Source organism: Hyperolius riggenbachi, chromosome 10 (assembly GCF_040937935.1).
Source record: "Hyperolius riggenbachi isolate aHypRig1 chromosome 10, aHypRig1.pri, whole genome shotgun sequence".
NCBI lineage: Eukaryota > Metazoa > Chordata > Amphibia > Anura > Hyperoliidae > Hyperolius > Hyperolius riggenbachi.
Window position 1 is genome coordinate 237,896,814 of NC_090655.1, and position 20,828 is coordinate 237,917,641.

At 47.0% G+C, this 20,828-nt stretch overlaps 1 protein-coding gene across 1 annotated transcript in view; it reads left to right on the plus strand.

The window, feature by feature from the left end:
• The window catches only part of LOC137536966 (oocyte zinc finger protein XlCOF7.1-like), a 56,354-nt gene extending 35,888 nt beyond the window's left edge, over window positions 1-20,466 (plus strand). Inside the window, exons 14-19 of the mRNA XM_068259131.1 lie at window positions 6,406-6,540; window positions 6,752-6,832; window positions 7,387-7,537; window positions 7,732-7,829; window positions 16,191-16,311; window positions 17,801-20,466. Coding sequence (XP_068115232.1) covers window positions 6,406-6,540; window positions 6,752-6,832; window positions 7,387-7,537; window positions 7,732-7,829; window positions 16,191-16,311; window positions 17,801-19,200 — 1,986 coding nt within the window. The 3' untranslated portion in view covers window positions 19,201-20,466. The remainder of the gene's footprint in view (window positions 1-6,405; window positions 6,541-6,751; window positions 6,833-7,386; window positions 7,538-7,731; window positions 7,830-16,190; window positions 16,312-17,800) is intronic.
• The last annotated feature ends 362 nt before the right edge of the window (window positions 20,467-20,828 follow it).

A 20,828-nucleotide genomic window follows, 5' to 3' on the forward strand; every position in this document is an offset into this window, starting at 1 on the left:
ATATATACAGAGAGACTGTGTAGCCAGTACCCCTTCCCCAAAGTTTTATTTTATTTGGCATGGAAATGTCCGGGAACTACCAGAACATGTGCCTAGCAGACCTGGAAAATCTTTGCGAAGAGAGGGGCATTGGCATCCTCCGCAAGACAAAACGGGACCTGATAGCCGACTTGTCCAGATGGGATACCCAGCAACTGCGGGAGCCGGGAGTGTCCGCTGAGGTGGATACCAGCCCATCTGACAATCGAGGGGAACCAGAGACTGAGACTCCGGACCGTACAGAGGTTGTGCATCCTGAGGGCCCTGCATCAACAGTTACGCCGGAGAATGTCAGTGTGGACCCCAATCCCAGAGTTTCTGACAGTACTCGCCCGGAACTGGCCAGTACTGGACTGTCCATGGGTGCTGACCCGGTAATGCAGCAGGCATTACAAAAGCTCATGGAGACTGACCTGGACAAGTACCTGCAGTACATGCGTGAGGAGCGCCAATCTGCAGAACGCAAGGCGGCTGAGGATCGCCAATCTGCGGAACGCACAGCTGCTGCTGCTGCTGCTGAACGCCACGCGGAGAGGGATGCCGCAGAGGCGCGGGAGAGACGACAGCATGAGCTCAACATGGCAAAGGTTCAACAGGCCAGCCGGAGTTCACCGCCCAGCCTCCCTGCCGAAGGAGCTGCAGCACCCGTAAGTGCAAAATTTAAATTTGCTAATATTGAAAAAGACACTGACATTGACTTGTTTTTGCGGTCTTTTGAAAAAGCATGCCGTCAGTATCGTCTGTCCCAAGACCAGTGGGCCAGACATCTGACACCTTTGCTGCGCTACAAAGCGCTTGATGCCTTCGCAGAATTGCCTGCGGAGAAGGATAATGATTATGCTGCTATAAAAGACGCTATCATTACTAAGTACCAGCTGACGCCAGAAGCCTATCGGAAAAAGTTCAGGGCCTGGCAGAAAAAGCCTTCTGATTCGTACCGAGATGTGGCCAGCAGCTTGCTCACCACACTCCGCCAGTGGACACTAGGCCTCACCAAAGGGTCTTATGATGTCCTGGAGGACTTGATAGTCCTGGAACAATTTCTGAACATTTGCCCTGCTGATGTACGCCAGTTTGTGCTAGAACGCAGGCCGGCTTCAGCAACTGTCGCTGCAGACCTTGCTGAGACTTTTGCAACTACCCGGGTGGCTGATACCCGCAGAACTGTCCCATCCAGCTGGAGAGGAGGTCAGCCCAATACCTCGGCAGACCCTCCTGCCCCTGTGAGCCGTCCGCCACAGAGGCCACCCAGCGCAGCTGCTGCACCCAGGCCTGCCGCGCCTGGAGAGGTCACCTGTCACTACTGCCGCCAGCCCGGACACATGAAATTCGACTGTCCGGAGCGGAGACAGACACCACCAGCACCTGGATCATCTGCATCACCTGCACCTCACCCACAGCAGAGGCAACCCGCCAGCGAACCACAGCCTGGATCATCAGATTTTGTCCTGTTTGCACGCGGACAGGAAACCCGCGACCGAACCGACCAGCAGCAACTTGTTAGAGTGAACGGCAAAGTTGTCACCGGATTTCGAGACACCGGAGCTGACATCACGTTAGTTCACTCACATCTTGTGCCAAAGGAGAGCATCAGCTCCAGCCGATCCCTTGCCCTTACTGGAGTAGAGGGCACCCTTTTCCACATAGCCCACGCAAGAGTGAAGCTGGATTGGGGAGTGGGAGGGGTCCACGAAAGGATTGTTGGGGTTATGAAGGATCTCCCAGTCCCTGTGTTGCTGGGGACTGATTTGGGCAAGCTTGTGTCCTACTATGAACCTGCCACGACCGCCTTGTCGCTCACGGAAGGAGACGGACTCTCCACCCACCACCAGGTACTTTATACACTTGGGGGAGCACCAGGGGGAGGTGGGTTGAATGTGCCCAGTTCAAGGGTACCAGGTTCAATAGTGCCTGCTTCAAAGGCACCTGAGTTTGATGTACAGACTGTCTGTTGTGATGATGCTGTAACTGTACCTGAGTTTACTGTACAACCTGTCTGTAATGAAAAAATGTCTATACCTGTCAATGTCATTACTGCATGCAATGATGATTTGAGTAATGTCCGTCTGTGCCATTCTGACAGTGTACCGGTGCTAGCAGTACCGCGCAGCTGCACTGCTCAGAACCTGAGCTCAGGACAGGTGGAGGGGGTTCCGGCCTCCTCCCCCTCCTCTGACCACAGGGATGAGACCTTTCAGCCGCTGGCCTCGTGTGACATGAGCCAGTTGGCTGAAACTGACAGCGCCATATTCTCAGCCGCACTACAAAGTGACCCAAGCCTGGAGGTGCTCAGGCAGCAAGCCGCTGAGCCCCTCGCAGACGGGGCCGCTTTCAAGGTGTACTGGGAAGGTGGGAGACTGTACAGTGAGTCTGTACAGCCCCCTACAGGTAGATCCCACGCGAATACCAAATGGCTTGTGGTCCCGAGTGCGTTCAGGGGACATGTGCTGAAATCCGCACATGGTAATCCTCTGACAGGGCACTCAGGGGTCCGCAAGACACTTGCCGGTATTCGGAAACAGTTTTATTGGCCCCGGATGAACAGGGATGTAGCAAACTACTGCGGAGCATGTGCCGTCTGTCAGGAGCTGGGAAGGTCCAGGGATTCCCGCGGGGTTCCCTTAGGTCCACAGCCACTTAGCAGGGGAACCCTGCGTGGGCTGGCTGTTGACCTAACCAACCCACTGCCCGTTGTCAGCAGTCCCGGCAGACACCACGTCCGACTGCAGTGGCGCAAACGCCCTGTCCAGAACGGTCCATGTCGGGTTAACCCTGAGGGTAGCAGACCGCGACCGGTCCAGGGGAACCGAGCCACAGGCTCCAATAGGTTTCCCTGCCGCACCGGCAACCCGAGACCCGTCAGCCAGGTTGGCCGACACCGGAACGCTGATGGGCTGTCCCGGTGTCAGGGGGAACTACGCCCAACAGCGCCAATGGCTGCTACGACGGATGTCTTGCTGACAACCCTCTACACAGCGTCAGGAAAGGGAGGTGTCACGGAATAGCCGTGAGAAACGCAGGTGAATCTAGAGAATTCACAGTCGCTTTCCTGATCGCTCCCTGTCGGATCTGAGCAGTCGTGCAAGCGATCCGAAAATGACATTTTGTGTTATTTTAAATCCAAAGATATGTTCCCCTGTGAGCCAGAGCAGTCCCCTCACCCCTCCGGAATGTCGCACGTGGCTGGACTCCCTGCCGGGCCCAGCTCATTCCCCCTACAGCAGATGTCCCCATGAAAAGGACCAGGAAACTGGCTCCACAGGGGGGCCATAGAAAGCCAGCCGATCCGGCACCGAGCATGGGCCATAAGGAAAGCATGGGTGATATGATTTCCTGTCGGCATACGAAAACCGTATGTCGCACAGCTATAAAATTCATATCGTCTTGTCCGGTAAAATCTGGCCATCGTGCTGATATGAAATTCCTTGGGATAGACCGTCCGGTTATCGAGATATTAATCTTCTCAGGAGCCTGACCCGCTGGCTTAGCCGTGTCTGATGTCATATTAATCTGTATTTTCCAACAAGTCTGAAGCTGTTACCCCCCTAAATATAACGTGTATGGTTCAGGAGTTACAGCATTTCATAAGTTTAGCCCTAAAAATCTCTCAGAGGGAATGAACTGTCATTGGTGGGTGACTCAGAGGGGCGGCATTGCCACACCCCCAAACCAGCTTCATCAAAAGCACCTGGCCAGCAGGCGGGCGGGGAATTCCTCCCTTTACCATCTTCATGACAAGCTGCTGCCAGCCAGAGGACATAGGGCTGGTGGCCATTTTGCTGACCCATCTGAACAAAGAACTCTAAGAACTTGAAACCGTTTTGCTTGAACTTGATTGGAAACCAGAACTCTGATTTTTCCCACAAAAAGGACATCTTTCCAGGAACTAAGTATTTTTCTCCCTTCTTTTATTTTTCATTCTGGCTATTACTGTTTTCATAATTGTTGGTTTTCATAATTGTCTGTATATATTAATTATTTATATTGCGTGAATAAACGACTTTCTCCAAGTCATTCACTTTCCGCTACCCTGCTTATCAGCACACACACAGAAATGATCCCGGGTCTCTGAAGATACGCTACTGTTTGTTTGTTGTTGGCTAGACAGAATATCGTGTGTTTAACCGTTTTATTCGCAGGATTAGTCAGTCAGTTAGTGGGCCCCACGGTCCCATAGTAACCGCGGTGGTGGCAGTTTACTCTGAACCAGTGGGTGACGTTGTAATCACCCGTGTCTCACAGGCTCCCTTCTGAGCTGTCTGCGGCTAATTCTTAACGGTTCCTGCGCATTGACTGCGACCAGAGTTCGCACGATCTGTGCGCTGGCATCGTTTAGAAGGCTAAGTGCGGTCAGCCACTGAGGGCTCCTGTGACACACAGGATAGAAGGAAAACAGAGAAATGCACGCTGTATGTACAGTGGCTTGCAAAAGTATTCGGCCCCCTTGACGGTTTCCACATTTTGTCACATTACTGCCACAAACATAAATCAAATTTATTGGAATTCCACATGAAAGACCAATACAAAGTGGTGTACACGTGAGAAGTGGAACGAAAATCATACATGATTCCAAACATTTTTTACAAATCAATAACTGCAAAGTGGTGTGTGCATAATTATTCGGCCCCCTTTGGTCTGAGTGCAGTCAGTTGCCCATAGACATTGCTTGATGAGTGCTAATGACTAAATAGAGTGCACCTGTGTGTAATCTAATGTCAGTACAAATACAGCTGCTCTGTGAGGGCCTCAGAGGTTGTCTAAGAGAATATTGGGAGCAACAACACCATGAAGTCCAAAGAAAACACCAGACAGGTCAGGGATAAAGTTATTGAGAAATTTAAAGCAAGCTTAAGCTACAAAAAGATTTCCAAAGCCTTGAACATCCCACGGAGCACTGTTCAAGCGATCATTCAGAAATGAAAGGAGTATGGCACAACTGTAAACCTACCAAGACAAGGCCATCCACCTAAACTCACAGGCCGAACAAGGAGAGCGCTGATCAGAAATGCAGTCAAGAGGTCCATGGTGACTGGACGAACTGCAGAGATTTACAGCTCAGGTGGGGGAATCTGTCCATAGGACAACTATTAGTCGTGCACTGCACAAAATTGGCCTTTATGAAGAGTGGCAAAAAGAAAGCCTTTGTTAACAGAAAAGCATAAGAAGTCCTGTTTGCAGTTTGCCACAAGCCATGTGGGGGACACAGCAACCATGTGGAAGAAGGTGCTCTGGTCAGAGACCAAAACAGAACTTTTTGGCCAAAATGCAAAACGCTATGTGTGGCGGAAAACTAACACTGCACATCACTCTGAACACACCATCCCCACTGTCAAATATGGTGGTGGCAGCATCATGCTCTGGGTGTGCTTCTCTTCAGCAGGGACAGGGAAGCCGGTCAGAGTTGATGGGAAGATGGATGGAGCCAAATACAGGGCAATCTTGGAAGAAAACCAATCTTGGAAGAAAACCTGCAAAAGACTTGAGACTGGAGTGGAGGTTCACCTTCCAGCAGGACAACGACCCTAAACATAAAGCCAGGGCAACAATGGAATGGTTTAAAACAAAGCATATCCATGTGTTAGAATGGCCCAGTCAAAGTCCAGATCAATCAAAAATCTGTGGCAAGATCTGAAAACTGCTGTTCACAAACGCTGTCCATCTAATCTGACTGAGCTGGAGCTGTTTTGCAAAGAAGAATGGGCAAGGATTTCAGTCTCAAGATGTGCAAAGCTGGTAGAGACATACCCTAAAAGACTGGCAGCTGCAATTGCTTCAAAAGGTGGTTCTACAAAGTATTGACTCAGGGGGCTGAATAATTACACACACCTCACTTTGCAGTTATTTATTTGTAAAAAATGTTTGGAATCATGTATGATTTTCATTCCACTTCTCACATGTACACCGCTTTGTGTTGGTCTTTCACGTGGAATTCCAATAAAATCGATTCATGTTTGTATCAGTAATATGACATAATGTGGAAAACTTCAAGGGGGCCGAATACTTTTGCAAGCCACTGTATTTAGAGAGTTTAGCCTGTCTAATTCCTCCTCATCTGTGTCTAATCGCAAGTTGCAATTTGATCTCTCCCCTGTGTCAGCTGACTGCCATGATAGATAAGGCAAATAACCTAATTTGAAAGCACGGATGTTAACAATATGTCTGCTTCCACAAAAGCAGGAAGTAGAAACAGTGCAGATTTATTGCAGAATTTGTATCAGCTGTAACAAAGAAATGTTTTTCTTTGAAGGTTATGCTGTTGCTTATCTTTTAGAGTTGAGATGACGTTCTGAGTACAGGTCCACTTCAATAAACACACACCTGACTGGAGCAGTGTCTTATGACATTACTATAAAAATTTTTTTACAGGTTTTCCAACCTTTGAATTCTGGTAGTTGTGTGACGATCAAGGTACCTCCTCCTCACTCCCTGAGAGCCAAGAGGAAGAACAAAAAGAAGATTCTAGAAGTCACCAACAAGATGATTGAGCTGCTGGTGGGAGAGGTGAGCAGTTCTGGGAATTCTAGTAACGTGGGGGTGGGTGGGGTTGTTGAGATACTTTTGGGGTTCTCATAAGGCACTGGGTGTATCTGTTCTTCCTTGCAAGTAGAATGAATGTAATAGAAGTATGTGCCACTTACACTATAAGTAAAGAGTGGTATTAGAACATTTTCACTCTATTATGATTTATTGAGCCAAAGTTCATGCGTTTCAGGAGGAGGCAGAGTGTCTGGAGGCACAGAATGAAGAGGAGAACATCATGAGGAAAGATTTGAAGATCTCAAATCATCATGAGGTAGATGCTAATTGGGCGCCTTAAATCCTGGATTATTAATTGTTAGTAGAGTAAAGGGATTATACCATTACTTATTTGATGCAACTATTCCAGAAGAATTCCCTTAGGAAAGGTCAGTCATGTAACACAGAAATTAGAGCTGTCAGGAGAATGGGAGTGTCTTCCTCCGCACAGAACCATCACCTGACAATGCCAACCTCCTCCCTCTACTTCCTGTGGAGCACAGGTTGGAGGTGGCAGACAGAGCCAGTGTTGTACTCAGTGTGAAAGACAGGCTGGTGCTCATCTTATCTCTTCTCTGACTACCTCCGGTGGGGGATGATGGGATAGTGGGAGGAGTTTAGACAGCTCAGTAAGGGGTATTCAACACAGCCAAGCGATATCTAGGATGCCAGCATTGCAGACACAGCCAGCCACGCAATAAAAACATAAATAATGCATAAATGGTTTATGTGCCATTCAAATTATGATATATTCTACATACCATGTATTAAAAAACCCACAAGCCTGATCTAAGGATTTAATACAGTAACATTTTTTTCTTAAACTATCAGGAAAAATGCCTGGGCGATTTTAAAATAATTATTAAGGAAGAGTTGAAAGATGAAGATGAGGAGGAAGAGATGGGGGAGTGGAAGTATATAGGACACAAGGACCTCTACAAGGACGTAGTGATGGAGAATCAGCCGCCCCTCACATCACCAGGTAAGAGGAGACTTTCATCTTTTGTAAAAGGGAGAGCAGTTTGGAGGGTCCACCTAGATCCCCCCCCCCCCCCATCATCTGATAATCGCATATAAACAATTGGCCTCAGTTCACTAAGATCATGCTGGAGATAATAAGGCAAGAGACAACTAGCCACCAAATGTAATTAGTCAAATGTGTGTGTTTTTCTACAGATGGATCCAATAACAGAAACCCACCAGAGAGATGTACAGGTCCTCTTTATTCCCAGTATTGTACGCAGAAAGATCACACCACTCTTCACCATTATCAGGTAGGTGGAACTGAAGATCTAGAGCTTTCAAGTGGTTCCAGGTGTTATAACATTATTTACATCCTTATTTACATTATTTACAGGTTTATAAACTCTAGACAGGCCTATTATGTTTTAGGAATACTATATTAAAACTAGCTAATTCTCCCCTTTGTTAGGAACACTATACTAATACTGGGTAGAGTGTCACTTTATTAGGAGCACTACACTTATACTGGGTATACTGAAGCAAAAGGTATATGGAGGCTGCCATATTTATTCATTTTTTAGCAATACCAGTTGCCTGGCTATCCTGCTGATCCTCTTCCTCTAATACTTTTAGCCATAGACTCTGAACAAGCATGCAGCATATCAGGGGATTCTAATATTATGTTATAGGTGTAATTCAGAAACTATTGATGCCAGAATGATCAGCAGGACTGCCAGACAACTCGTTTTGTTTAAAAAGAAATAAATCTGGCAGCCTTCGCATTCCTTTTAGGCTACTTTCACACCTGCACTACACGTGGTTCTCTCCCCTGCCACTCCCCGTCCCAGTGGGTATTAACCGATTTTGGACCAAAGTCTCTGGTCCCTTTAAGGACCATAGCCTTTTTTTCTTTTTTCACTTCCTGATCATTGTGATTGGCTCACAGTGATCAGCAGGTCAGGAGCCAATGAAAAGGCTTATGACCGATATACAGAACTCTGCTATCTTTAACTACTTGAGGACTGCATTGTTAAACCCCCCTAAAGACCACGCCATTTTCCATTAAATTGGCCACTGCAGCTTTAAGGCCAAGCTCCAGGGCCACACGACACAGCACACAAGGGATTCCCCCCCCCCTTTTTCTCCCCACCAACAGAGCTATCTGTTGGTGGGGTCTGATTGACCCCCAGATGTTTGTTTGTTTGTTTATTTTTAGTTGTGTATTTTTTAATAAAAAAACAATACCCGCAGTGTGTTGTAAGTGATTTAGGCCACACAGAGGCTGCAGTTTTTTGCCGAGCGGTACGAATGGTACCGCACGGCACACGATTGCATTGAAGTCAATGGTACTACAATAATTTTTATAGATTGTTGCGGTAGCGGTGTGACACATGATGCACTTACTGTCTGGAAGTGTGCGCGTGACTTGGATGGATCTGTAACTTCACTTGCGCACACCTTCAGGGATGCATGCAGATTTCCCTATCAGCGCTATGTGCCGCAGGAACAAATCTGCATGCAATGGTGCGCTGCACTGTGGTAGGCTTTTCTGCTGTATGCAGATTGCACCACGCCATGACCCAAATACAATTAACATTTACTACTTAGTTTTCTCCTAGGAGATCATTTTTCATCTTCTCTTTAACCACCTTGCTCCGATGGGCAGTGGGAGAGTGGCTCAATGGGGACCGCCTAATGCTGATTGGCATCAAAGTGCAGTGGGCGGGATTAGCAGAGAACGCGTGTTCGCTCAGCGGGTGTTCCCTGCTCGTAAACAAAGCGGGGATCCTTCATCAGCCTGCCAGCCACAATCAGAGCTGGCAGGCTGAAATAGAGAAAAAAAAAGGCAATAATCATTTGTACAGCGCTGCGACCTAGCTCAGCGCTGTCCAGGGGACAGCCTTGTCACTTAACTGTCCCCAGGAGTGGCTCACAAGCTAATCCCTTTCATAGGCTGATGCCTACGAGAGTGTACTGTAGTGTATGGATCGTAGTCTAGGGGCAATTTAGGGGGGGAGGGGGGAATAAAAGTAATAGGATTTTTTTTTTTTTTACAAAAAAAGGGTCATCTTTAATTAATAAAAAAAACTAAATATCGCTGCAGCAGCAATCACAGAGACCACCAAAAGAAAACTTTTAGGCCTGGAACCCACTGAAATCCGCAAACGCAAAACGCAACCGCTAGCGTTTTGCATGAGCGGTTTGCAAGCGGATTCATGCGAGTTTTCGGTCGCGTTTTGCAACAGTGTATTTTTTTCCTCAGCGGTTGTGTAGCGTTTTGCGTTTCGCGTTTTTATCCTGATTGGTCCTGTGAATTATTTTTAATTTTGTTACAGTGTGCTGAACCGCAAAACGCTAGCAAAACCGCTCAGTTTAGGTTTTGCTGAGCGTTTCTGCTAGCGTTTCAATACTTTACATTGAAGCGCTAACGCTCTCAAAATGCTGCAGGTCCTGCGTTACCCGTTTCCCAGAAACGCAAACGCTCCTGTGGAAGTTGCCCCATCCATTAACATCAGCTGAGCGTTTTGGCAAAACGCTAGCGTATCGCAGCGCTGCCAAAATGCTCAAAAAAACGCTCTTGTGGGTTCCAGCCCTTAGTGGGAATAAAAAGAGGTAAAATTCATTTGGGTGGTAAGTTGTATGACTGAGCAATAAATCGTTAAAGTGGCGAAGTGCCGAATTGTAAAAAATGGCCTGGTCACTAGGGGGGTATAAACCTGTGGTCCTCAAGGGGTTAAAGTAACTTTTCATCGCTTTGCAAAATTGTTTTGAGTGTTTTCTTGCGGGCTGGTGGTTTTATTGGCAAGGTGTGAAAATATCACCTAGGAGAAAACACAGGAGAAAAAGAATTGCGTTTGGGCCCATGTGTGCAACCAGCCTCAAAGTAAGATTCAGGATCCTAAATAATTTACTACGTTCTACTAATGTATTTTTCAGAATATAAGACACACCTTTTCTTCCCCAAAACGGGGGGATGGGGGAAGTATGTGTGTCTTATACTCAGGAGACACAGCAAACATGGATTCAGAGTGCGCAGGGAAGCACTTACCCATCCTGTCGCTGCGCTCCTCTCCCCCTCGTTCCAGGTGCTGTAACCTCAATCCTGTACTGTAGCTGCCAATCACTGCACCTCCAGGTCTTCTGTTCCTCGTGGCCTCCATACTTTCCTGCTCAGTGGTTTCCTGGTCGGTGCGCCGCACATCATGCATGACCCCAGCACACGAGCGCGGCTGGGGTCATGACAGGTGGTGCATGTGCCAGGACACTGAACAGGAAGTACGGAGGTGTATAGCGGCGCGACCGGCAGCTGCAGTGATCGGCAGCTACTGGAGAAAAGGATACAGCTGCTGGAGTGAGAGGGGCAGGAGCGCAGCAGCAGGATCGGTGTAGTATTGAAGTGTTAATGCAGTGTAGTGTTAGTGCATAAAAGTGTAGTGTAGTGTTAGTGCAGTTTAGAATAGTGCATTACTGTGTAGCTTAGTTGGTAGGGCAGCAGGGATTAGTGAAGTGTAGTGTAGTATAGTATGTTGTGTAGTGTAACTGGTGGGGGCAGCAGGGATAATTGTAGAGTAGCTTAGAGACAGTTTAGGGGGAAAGAAAAGTCCATAAGATGCCCCTGCACTAGAGACACACCAGGTTTAGTAGATGTTTTTTCCCTGATCATTTCCCTTTTAACCTGGGTGCGTCTTTTAGTCTTATAGTCCAAATAATATGGTATATGTCATTGTGGGACCTCTTAAGTTAATGCTGTCATCTCCACATTGAGAACCCCTCCCTCTGTGTCTCTACAGAAATGAATATTTATCTGGCCAGGCTATATTTTTTTAACAAAAAATTAACATTGAAAGGTTTATTGAAAATGTCAGAATAACAAACAATTTACATCTCCAAAGAAATCAGAGAACTAGGCATCATGAATATAATATAAACATGATATGCAATGAATAATAGCCTGCTGTCCACCCATCTAGGGATCTTTTTAGGATTAGCAGACCCTGCTTCAATTATGAATCTTGTCTTAACCGTAAAGGAAGAAAGAGCAGAGTAGATTCCACAATTCCACATTGGATTTTTTTGCTATGTTATCCACTTACCGACCACCCACAGCCGATGGGCGTCGGCAAAGTGGACGCCTTAAGGACCGCAATACGCACATCGGTGGCGGGTCCTTAAGGCGTGTCCGGCCAGCGATCACGTCACTGGTGACGCGCGCTGCCCCTGGCAACAGGCTCCGCCCACCCGCGGCATCATCCCGCCGGCGGGATGTTAACCCCTCGATGGCCGCATGCAAAGTGTATAATACACTTTGTAATGAATACAAAGTGTATTATACAGGCTGCCTCCTGCCCTGGTGGTCCCAGTGATCGAGGGACCACCAGGGCAGGCTGCAACCCTCCATGTCTGCACCCAAACACACTGATCTAATCCCCCCTGCCCCCTGATCGCCCACAGCACCCCTCAGACCCCACCCCCAGACCCCTGTTTGCACCCAATCAACCCCCTAATCACCCATCAATCACCCCCTGTCACTATCTGTCAACGCTATTTTTTAGATCAGGTCCTAATCTGCCCCCTGGGGGCTCCTGATCACCCCCCACCCCTCATATCCTCCCCAGACACCCCCCCCCCTCTGTGTACTGTATACATCTATCCTCCCCTACAATTACCCCCTGATCACCTGTCAATCACCCATCAATCACCACCTGTCACTGCTACCCATCAGATCAGACCCTAAACTGCCCCCTGCGGGCACCTAAACAGCCGCCCACACCCTCAGATTGCCCTCAGACCACCCCTTCTTACCTCCCCAGTGCAATATTTACATCTGTTCTCCCTTCTAATCACTCACTGATCACCCATCAATCACCCCCTGTCACCACCTCTCACTGCCACCCATCCGTTCATACCCTAACCTGCCTCTTGCGGGCATCTGATCACCCCCACACCATCAGATCGCCCGCAGACCCACCGTCATATCACCACCAAAGTGCATTGTTTACATCTGTTCTTCCCTCTAATCACCCCCTAATTACCCATCAATCACTCCCTGTCACTATCTTTCAGCGCTATTTTATAGATTAGGTTCCTAACTTCCCCCTGGGGGCTCCTGATCACTCCCCTACCCTCAGATCCACCCCAGACCCCCCCCCCCCGCTGTGTACTGTATACATCTATTCTCCCCTGTCAATCACCCATCAATCATCCCCTGTCACCACCTGTCACTGCCACCCATCCGATCAGACCATAACCTTCCTCTTGCGGGCATCTGATCACCCCCACACTATCAGATCGCCCGCAGACCCACCGTCAGATCACCACCAAAGTGCATTGTTTACATCTGTTGTTCCCTCTAATCACCCCCTAATTAACCATCAATCACTCCCTGTCACTATCTGTCAGCGCTATTTTATAGATTAGGTCCCTAACTGCCCCCTGGGGGCTCCTGATCAATCCTCCCCTACCCCCAGATCCACCCCAGACCCCCACCCCCCGTGTACTGTATACATCTATTCTCCCCTGTCAATCACCCATCAATCATCCCCTGTCACCACCTTTCAACTGCCACCCATCCGACCAGACCCTAAACTGCCTCTTGCGGGCATCTGATCACCCCCACACCATCAGATCACCCGCAGACCCACCGTCATATCACCACCAAAGTGCATTGTTTACATCTGTTCTTCCCTCTAATCACCCACTTATCACCGATCAATCGCCACCTGTCACTGCTACCCATCAGATCAGACCCTAATCTGCCTCTTGCGGGCAACCAATCACCCGCCCACACCCTCAGCCCCCCAGACCCCCTCTGATCAACTCGCCAGTGCATTGCTTGCATATATTCCCCCCTCTAATCACACCTTGAGACACCCATCAATCACCTCCTGTCACCCCCCCCCCCCCTAGCACTCCTATCCATCAGATCAGGCCCTAATCTGCCCCATTTTAGAAAGAAGACAGACTTTTTGCAGCCTAGGTGCGCTAAGGGGCCCAACGTCCTATTCACAGGTCATTTTGAGGCATTTGGTGTCTAAACTACTCCTCACGGTTTAGGGCCCCTAAAATGCCAGGGCAGTATAGGAACCCCACAAGTGATCCCATTTTAGAAAGAAGACACCCCAAGGTATTCCGTTAGTTGTATGGTGAGTTCATAGAAGATTTTATTTTTTTGTCACAAGTTAGTGGAAAATGACACTTTGTGAAGAAAAAAAAATAAAAATCAATTTCTGCTAACTTGTGACAAAAAATAAAATCTTCTATAAACTCACCATACCCCTAATGGAATACCTTGGGGTGTCTTTTTTGTAAAATTTAGGTCACTTGTCGGGTTCCAATACTGCCCTGGCATTTTAGGGGCCCTAAAGCGTGAGGAGTAGTCTAGAAACCAAATGCTTCAAAATGACCTGTGAAATCCGAAAGGTACTCATTGGACTTTGGGCTCCTTAGCGCACCTAGGCTGCAAAAAAGTGTCACACATGTGGTATCGCCATACTCAGGAGAAGTAGTACAATGTGTTTTGGGGTGTATTTTTACACATACCCATGCTGGGTGGGAGAAATATCTCTGTAAATGGACAATTGTGTGTAAAAAAATAAAAAAATTGTAATGTAATAAAAATATGTAAAAATACACCACAAAAAACATTATACTACTTCTCCTGAGTATGGCGATACCACATGTGTGACACTTTTTTGCAGCCTAGGTGCACTAAGGGGCCCAAAGTCCAATGAGTACCTTTAGGATTTTACAGGTCATTTTGAGACATTTGATTTCAAGACTACTCCTCACGGTTTAGGGCCCCTAAAATGCCAGGGCAGTATAGGAACCCTACAAATGACCCCATTTTAGAAAGAAGACCCCCCAAGGTATTCCGTTAGGAGTATGGTGAACTCATAGAAGATTTTATTTTTTTGTCACAAGTTAGCGGAAAATGACACTTTGTGAAAAAAAAACAGTAAATATCTATTTCTGCTAACTTGTGACAAAAAATAAAGTCTTCTATGAACTCACCATACTCCTAACAGAATACCTTAGGGTGTCTTCTTTCTAAAATGGGGTGATTTGTGGGGTTCCTATACTGCCCTGGCATTTTAAGGGCCCTAAAGCGTGAGGAGTAGTCTAGAAACCAAATGCCTCAAAATGACCTGTGAAATACTAAAGGTACTCATAGGACGTTGGGCCCCTTAGCGCACCTAGGCTACAAAAAGTGTTACACATGTGGTATCGCCGTACTCAGGAGAAGTAGTATAACTTGTTTTGGGGTGTATTTTTACACATGCCCATGCTGGGTGGGAGAAATCTCTCTGTAAATGGACAATTGTGTGTAAAAAAAAAATAAAAAAAAATCTCATTTACAGAGATATTTCTCCTACCCAGCATGGGTATGTGTAAAAATACACCCCAAAACACATTATACTACTTCTCCTGAGTACGGGGATACCACATGTGTGACCCCTTTTTGCACCCTAAATGCGCTAAGGGCCCCAACGTCCTATGAGCACCTTTAGGCTTTACAGGGGTGCTTACAATTTAGCACCCCCCAAAATGCCAGGACAGTAAACACATCCCACAAATGACCCCATTTTGGAAAGTAGACACCCCAAGGTATTCAGAGAGGGGCATGGTGAGTCCGTGGCAGATTTATTTATTTTTTTTGTCACAAGTTAGCAGAAATGGAAATTTTTTTTGTTTTATTTTTGTTTCAAAGTGTCATTTTCCGCTAACTTGTGACAAAAAATAAAATCTTCTATGAACTCGCCATGCCTCGTAGTGAATACTGGGATGTCTTCTTTCCAAAATGGGGTTATTTGGGGGGTATTTATACTATCATGGAATTTTAGCACCTCATGAAACCTGACAGGTGTTCAGAAAAGTCAGAGATGCTTCAAAATGGGAAAATTCACTTTTGGCACCATAGTTTGTAAACGCTATAACTTTTACCCAAAGCAATAAATATACACTTATTGGATTTTTTTCTTTATCAAAGACATGTAGCAGAATAAATTTGGACAAAAATGTATATAGAAATTTTACTTTAATTGAAAAATGTCAGCACAGAAAATTAAAAAAAAATCATTTTTTTGACAAAATTCATGTTTTTTTTGATGAATATAATAAAAACTAAAAATCACAGCAGCAATCAAATAGCACCAAAAGAAAGCTGTATTAGTGACAAGAAAAGGAGGGAAAATTCATTTAGGTGGTAGGTTGTATGACTGAGCAATAAACTGTGAAAGCTGCAGTGGTCTGAATGGAAAAAAAGGCTCTGGTCCTTAAGGGGGTAGAAAGACTGTGGTCCTCAAGGGGAAACCTCAAGACACTGTTGTATGTGAGAATCTCAGAAGATCAGCAACTATAGAAATATCCAAAGCAGCCCATTTGTCACCAACAATTATGCTAAGATATTTGAGATCACCTCTCCCCAGTCTGGTGTTGGATGTGAGCATTAACATAAGCTTTGCATGATTGTAAGTATGACACTGCTGCCACACTATTGGCTGATTTGATGATTACATAAATAAGCAGGTGTACAGGGTTCCTAATAAAGTGCTCATTGAGTGGATAGTTGTAAAGGCTTTGTGTTTCCATACCCTTGACATATATTATCATAGTGTATTTATACTTATCTGGTGATGTTTGTTGTTGCTTTTACTTTCATTTTGTGAGTTAAGGCGGAAGAACTGACTGATATGAAATCTGAGAGTAAAAACAAAGACTCAAATGTCAAAGCTAAGGAAGATGAAAAGATGGAAAAGATGAAGGAGGAACACATTCTTTCAGAGTCTAGCCAAGGTGCGTATTACATTCTAAACATAGAGAAATTCACAGATGAAGATGGTCATTTTCTATTCTGAATCAGATCCTTCCCTTCACTTCTGATAAACAGAACATTTTTACTGGCAGTGTGAAAGGAGTCTAAGCATTGTCTCCAATTAACATAATTAGGCTGAAATAATTGTAGAATTGGGTTTTAAAGGGAAGGTTCAGGGAGGGTGGGTAAAAAATAAAAATCAATTTCCACTTACCTGGGGCTTCCTCCAGCCCGTGGCAGGCAGGAGGTGCCCTCGCCGCCGCTCCGCAGGCTCCCGGTGGCCGACCCGACCTGGCCAGGCCGGCTGCCAGGTCGGGCTCTTCTGCGCTCCAAGGCCCGGAACTTCTGCGTCCCACGCCGGCGCGCTGACGTCATCGGACGTCCTCCGGGCTCTACTGCGCAGGTGCAGAACTACTGCGCCTGCGCAGTAGAGCCCGGAGGACGTCCGATGACGTCAGCGCGCCGGCGTGGGACGCAGAAGTTCCGGGCCTTGGAGCGCAGAAGAGCCCGACCTGGCAGCCGGCCTGGCCAGGTCGGGTCGGCCACCGGAGACCACCGGGAACCTGCGGAGCGGCGGCGAGGGCACCTCCTGCCTGCCACGAGCTGGAGGAAGCCCCAGGTAAGTGGAAATTGATTTTTATTTTTTACCCACCCTCCCTGAACCTTCCCTTTAAAGGACAACTTAAGCGAAAGGGATTTATTTCCTTTTAAGCAATACCAGTTGCCTAGCTATGCTGCTGATCCTCTGCCTGTAATACTTTTAGCTATAGACCCTGAACAAGCATGCAGCAGATCAGGTGTTTCTGACATTATTGTCAGATCTGACAAGATTAGCTGCATGCTTGTTTCTGGTGTGATTCAGGCACTACAGCAGCTAAATACATCAACAGGTCTGCCAGGCAACTGGCATTGTTTCAAAGGAATTAAATATGGCATCCTCCAAATCCCTCTCGCTTCAGTTGTCCTTTAAAGTGAACCTCCAGACTAAAAATCTACTCAGTAGCACTGAAAAGGCTTGGTGTTTCTTTAACAGTTTCACAGCATCAGAACTTTGTTTTTCTTATCCAAGCCTCATTTTTGGCTGTACAGAAGCTAAGCTCAGCCCCATCAAAGAAAACTGCCTGGGTATTTTCCCCCTGATACTGTGCAAAGCATGATGGGATTTCTGATGTTGTTGTTCTCGTTGCCTAGCAACTGGGAGGGGTGATCAGGACACAGGACAGTTGGAACTGTGTCTCATGCTCCCTGTCACCTCCTTTCAACCCAAAAGATGGCTGCCCTCATGAAATCACAAACATTTGCCTGTTCTTTTAAAACAGGGTGGGTAAGAGATTATTTTACCTATCTATTTTAATTAACATAACTAATGTAACTTAATGACAGTATGTTTGTTTAGGCTTAAGTTCCTCTTTAAGTTATCAAGCGGGAATGAATAATCGTTTACATCTGTTTATTTAAATTATTTTTTAGCACATGGAAACAACATTGAGAGAACCTCAGCAGAAGACGTGACTTTATCTCCTGATTGTAAAGCAGATGATGATGCCATCTCAGGAGATTCTCCAGGAGAAACGTTGGTGATTCCAAACCTAGGTCAGAGTGTGCCCAGTCAGCCAGCTCCCTCCATTCCCGAGGAATATTCTGCCGATAGATTACAGACTCTTAACTCAAGCACCCAATCAGAACATCACAACAGATCTCCAGATTTTACTTATCCTGACAACTCCCCCCTGGATTGGTTGCACACCACCATGATGCAGCTCGACGAAGATAAAATTATCTGTTCCGAATGCGGCAAATCTTTCTCATCCAAGTCGATCCTCCATCGGCATCTCAAGGTGCACACCGGAGAACGCCCATTCACCTGCCCTGTGTGTAGAAAGTGTTTTACGCGAAGGACGCAGCTTGTCCTACACCAGAACACGCACACCGGCGAGCGGCCGTTTACGTGCGCCGAGTGCGGCAAGGGGTTCTCCCAGAGCTCCGACCTCCGTACACACCAGTACATTCACTCCGGGAAGTTTCCCTTCTCCTGCCCCGAGTGTGGGAAAGGCTACTCCAGGGTGTCGCAGCTGCAGAGACATCGCAGGACTCACACGGGCGAGCGCCCGTATCCGTGCCCCGAGTGCGAGAAATGCTTCAAAGATAAATCACAGCTCACAGTGCACCAAAGATGTCACACAGGGGAGAAGCCTTACAAGTGCTCAGAGTGTGGGAAGAGCTTTGCTGCCAAATCGGCTTTTAATAAGCACGGGAAAGTCCACACCGGCGTGAGACCGCACTGCTGCACGGAGTGTGGGAAAGGCTTTACATCAAGGAGCAACCTCGTCATGCACCAAAGAAGGCACGCCGGCCTCATGCAGTATTCCTGCTCCGAGTGTGATAGATGTTTTGTAACAAAGGCTGAGTTAATCAGTCACCAGAGGACACACACTGGCGTGAGGCCCTATGCCTGCTCCCGCTGCGAAAAATGCTTTGTAGACAAATCGCAGCTCGCCAAGCATGAGAGGGAGCATTTGGGGGTGAAGCCGTTCTGCTGCTTAGAGTGTGGCAAAAGCTACTCCTGTAATTCCTTGCTTGTGGCTCACCTGCGGTGCCACACCGGGGAGAGGCCGTACTCCTGCTCAGAGTGCGGCAAATGCTTTGGCCACGAATCAACATTAGCCAAGCACCTAAGACTTCACACGGGAGAGAAACCCCATTTCTGTGCGGACTGCAGTAAATGTTTCTCGCGGCACGCCGACCTCGTCTTACACCAGAGGATCCACACGGGCGAGCGGCCCTTCCCCTGCCCGGAGTGCGGTGACCGGTTCCGAAGGAAGACGAGGCTCAATAAGCATATGGAGTCTCACAAAGCAGCACAACCATGACGGTTAATGGAGTACTGTGAACTTTCCAACTTCCTAAAGATTTGTGGCACTTAAGGTGGCCATACATCAGGCCATTTTGCAGGCTGATTGACCTAATTCGATAATTTTATTGAATCGGAGGAAAATCAGTGCCGCAACATGTCTGCCCGATTGATGTCTTAATCGATTTTGGGCTGCAATCTGTCAAAAGGATCGATCAGACATTCTGGAAAATATCAGTCGCAAGTGCTCAGTTAGGTGCACGGTGGTAACAGCGTTCGATATCTTGATGGCCGACAGACCCCTCCAAATGTAAAATATCCCACAGTTGCCCATGCTCTTTAAAATGGTGTGATTCTTGGCTTCCGCCGTCACCGACATGTCCACTGTCACCATAAGCCCCTGTACCGCATAGCGCCACGCATGTGACATCATAGCATGCACCTGGCGCCATGTGATACAGGCGCTCACGGTGACAATGGAGAAGGCCAGGAATCACGACGGCAGAGGGGAGATTTTGCAGAGTACAGGCAAAGGCGGGATACTTTCTCTGCTGAGCATCTATTATGCAATGTGTACCTAGTGTGTCCCTGCCCCTCCCTTTAGATTGTAAGCCTCTGGCAGGGTCCTCCCCCATAATGTATTCAACTTGAACATACACCACCATCATTGGGTACCCTTCTTGCAGACTGACTTGGACTTGAATTATGTGGTCTCCTCAGTTGCAGGAGCTTAGATCTTGTTGTCTATGTCCCTATTTATCCATCTGTTGGCGCGTTATAAATGCAATAAATAATAATTGGGGGAGGCCTGGCAAGTGGCGGCACTAGCCCTATTTCTGATAGATTTCATGCTGGAATCTATCAAAAATTGGTCTGTGGTGCATGGGCAGGCAACAGATTCCTCTCTGATCAGATTCGATCAGAGAGGGATCTGTCTCATGATCTGCCCATACATCGCCTGATATATGGCCACCTTCACCCAGGCTGAGAAAAGACACCATCAAGTTCAACCTTACTGCTCGGCTCCAGTTGGTTTGGTCCAAAAGAAGTCAAACCAGAAGCTATGATTGGCTACACTGCAGCAAAATAATTTACAAAAATGCCCTGTGCTTCAATAGAAGAGCTTGAACTCTGCCTACATTCTTCATCTCAGGACTTCCTGGAAGATGGAGATAGACGTGAACATTAGTGGGCTGGTCATCGTTAAGACATATTGTTGCACTAGTGTTTATCTGTGTTACATTTTGTTTCTCTTCCATCTGACATCACCAACATCACTGTAGTAATAATGATAATTAAATCATATCATATTCAACAGTGAATATCTGTGAATATCTGCTGTTTGCAATCTACATGTTGCCACTCGGTACACTTATCCAACGACATGGCCTGACATACCACTGCTACGCCGATGACACACAGCTATACCTGTCCTTCAAACCAGGTGGAACAGACCCTACTCCAAAAATAAACTCTTGCTTAGCTGAGCTACAGGCATGGATGAATGATAACTGGTTGAAACTGAATGCTGACAAAACTGAGGTCCTCTTTGTCCAAAGCCAGTGCTCGCCATCAAAACAGCTCTATCCTAAAGCAACACCAATCAGGATTGGTAATTCAGACATAAACAGCTCCAACCTTGTGCGC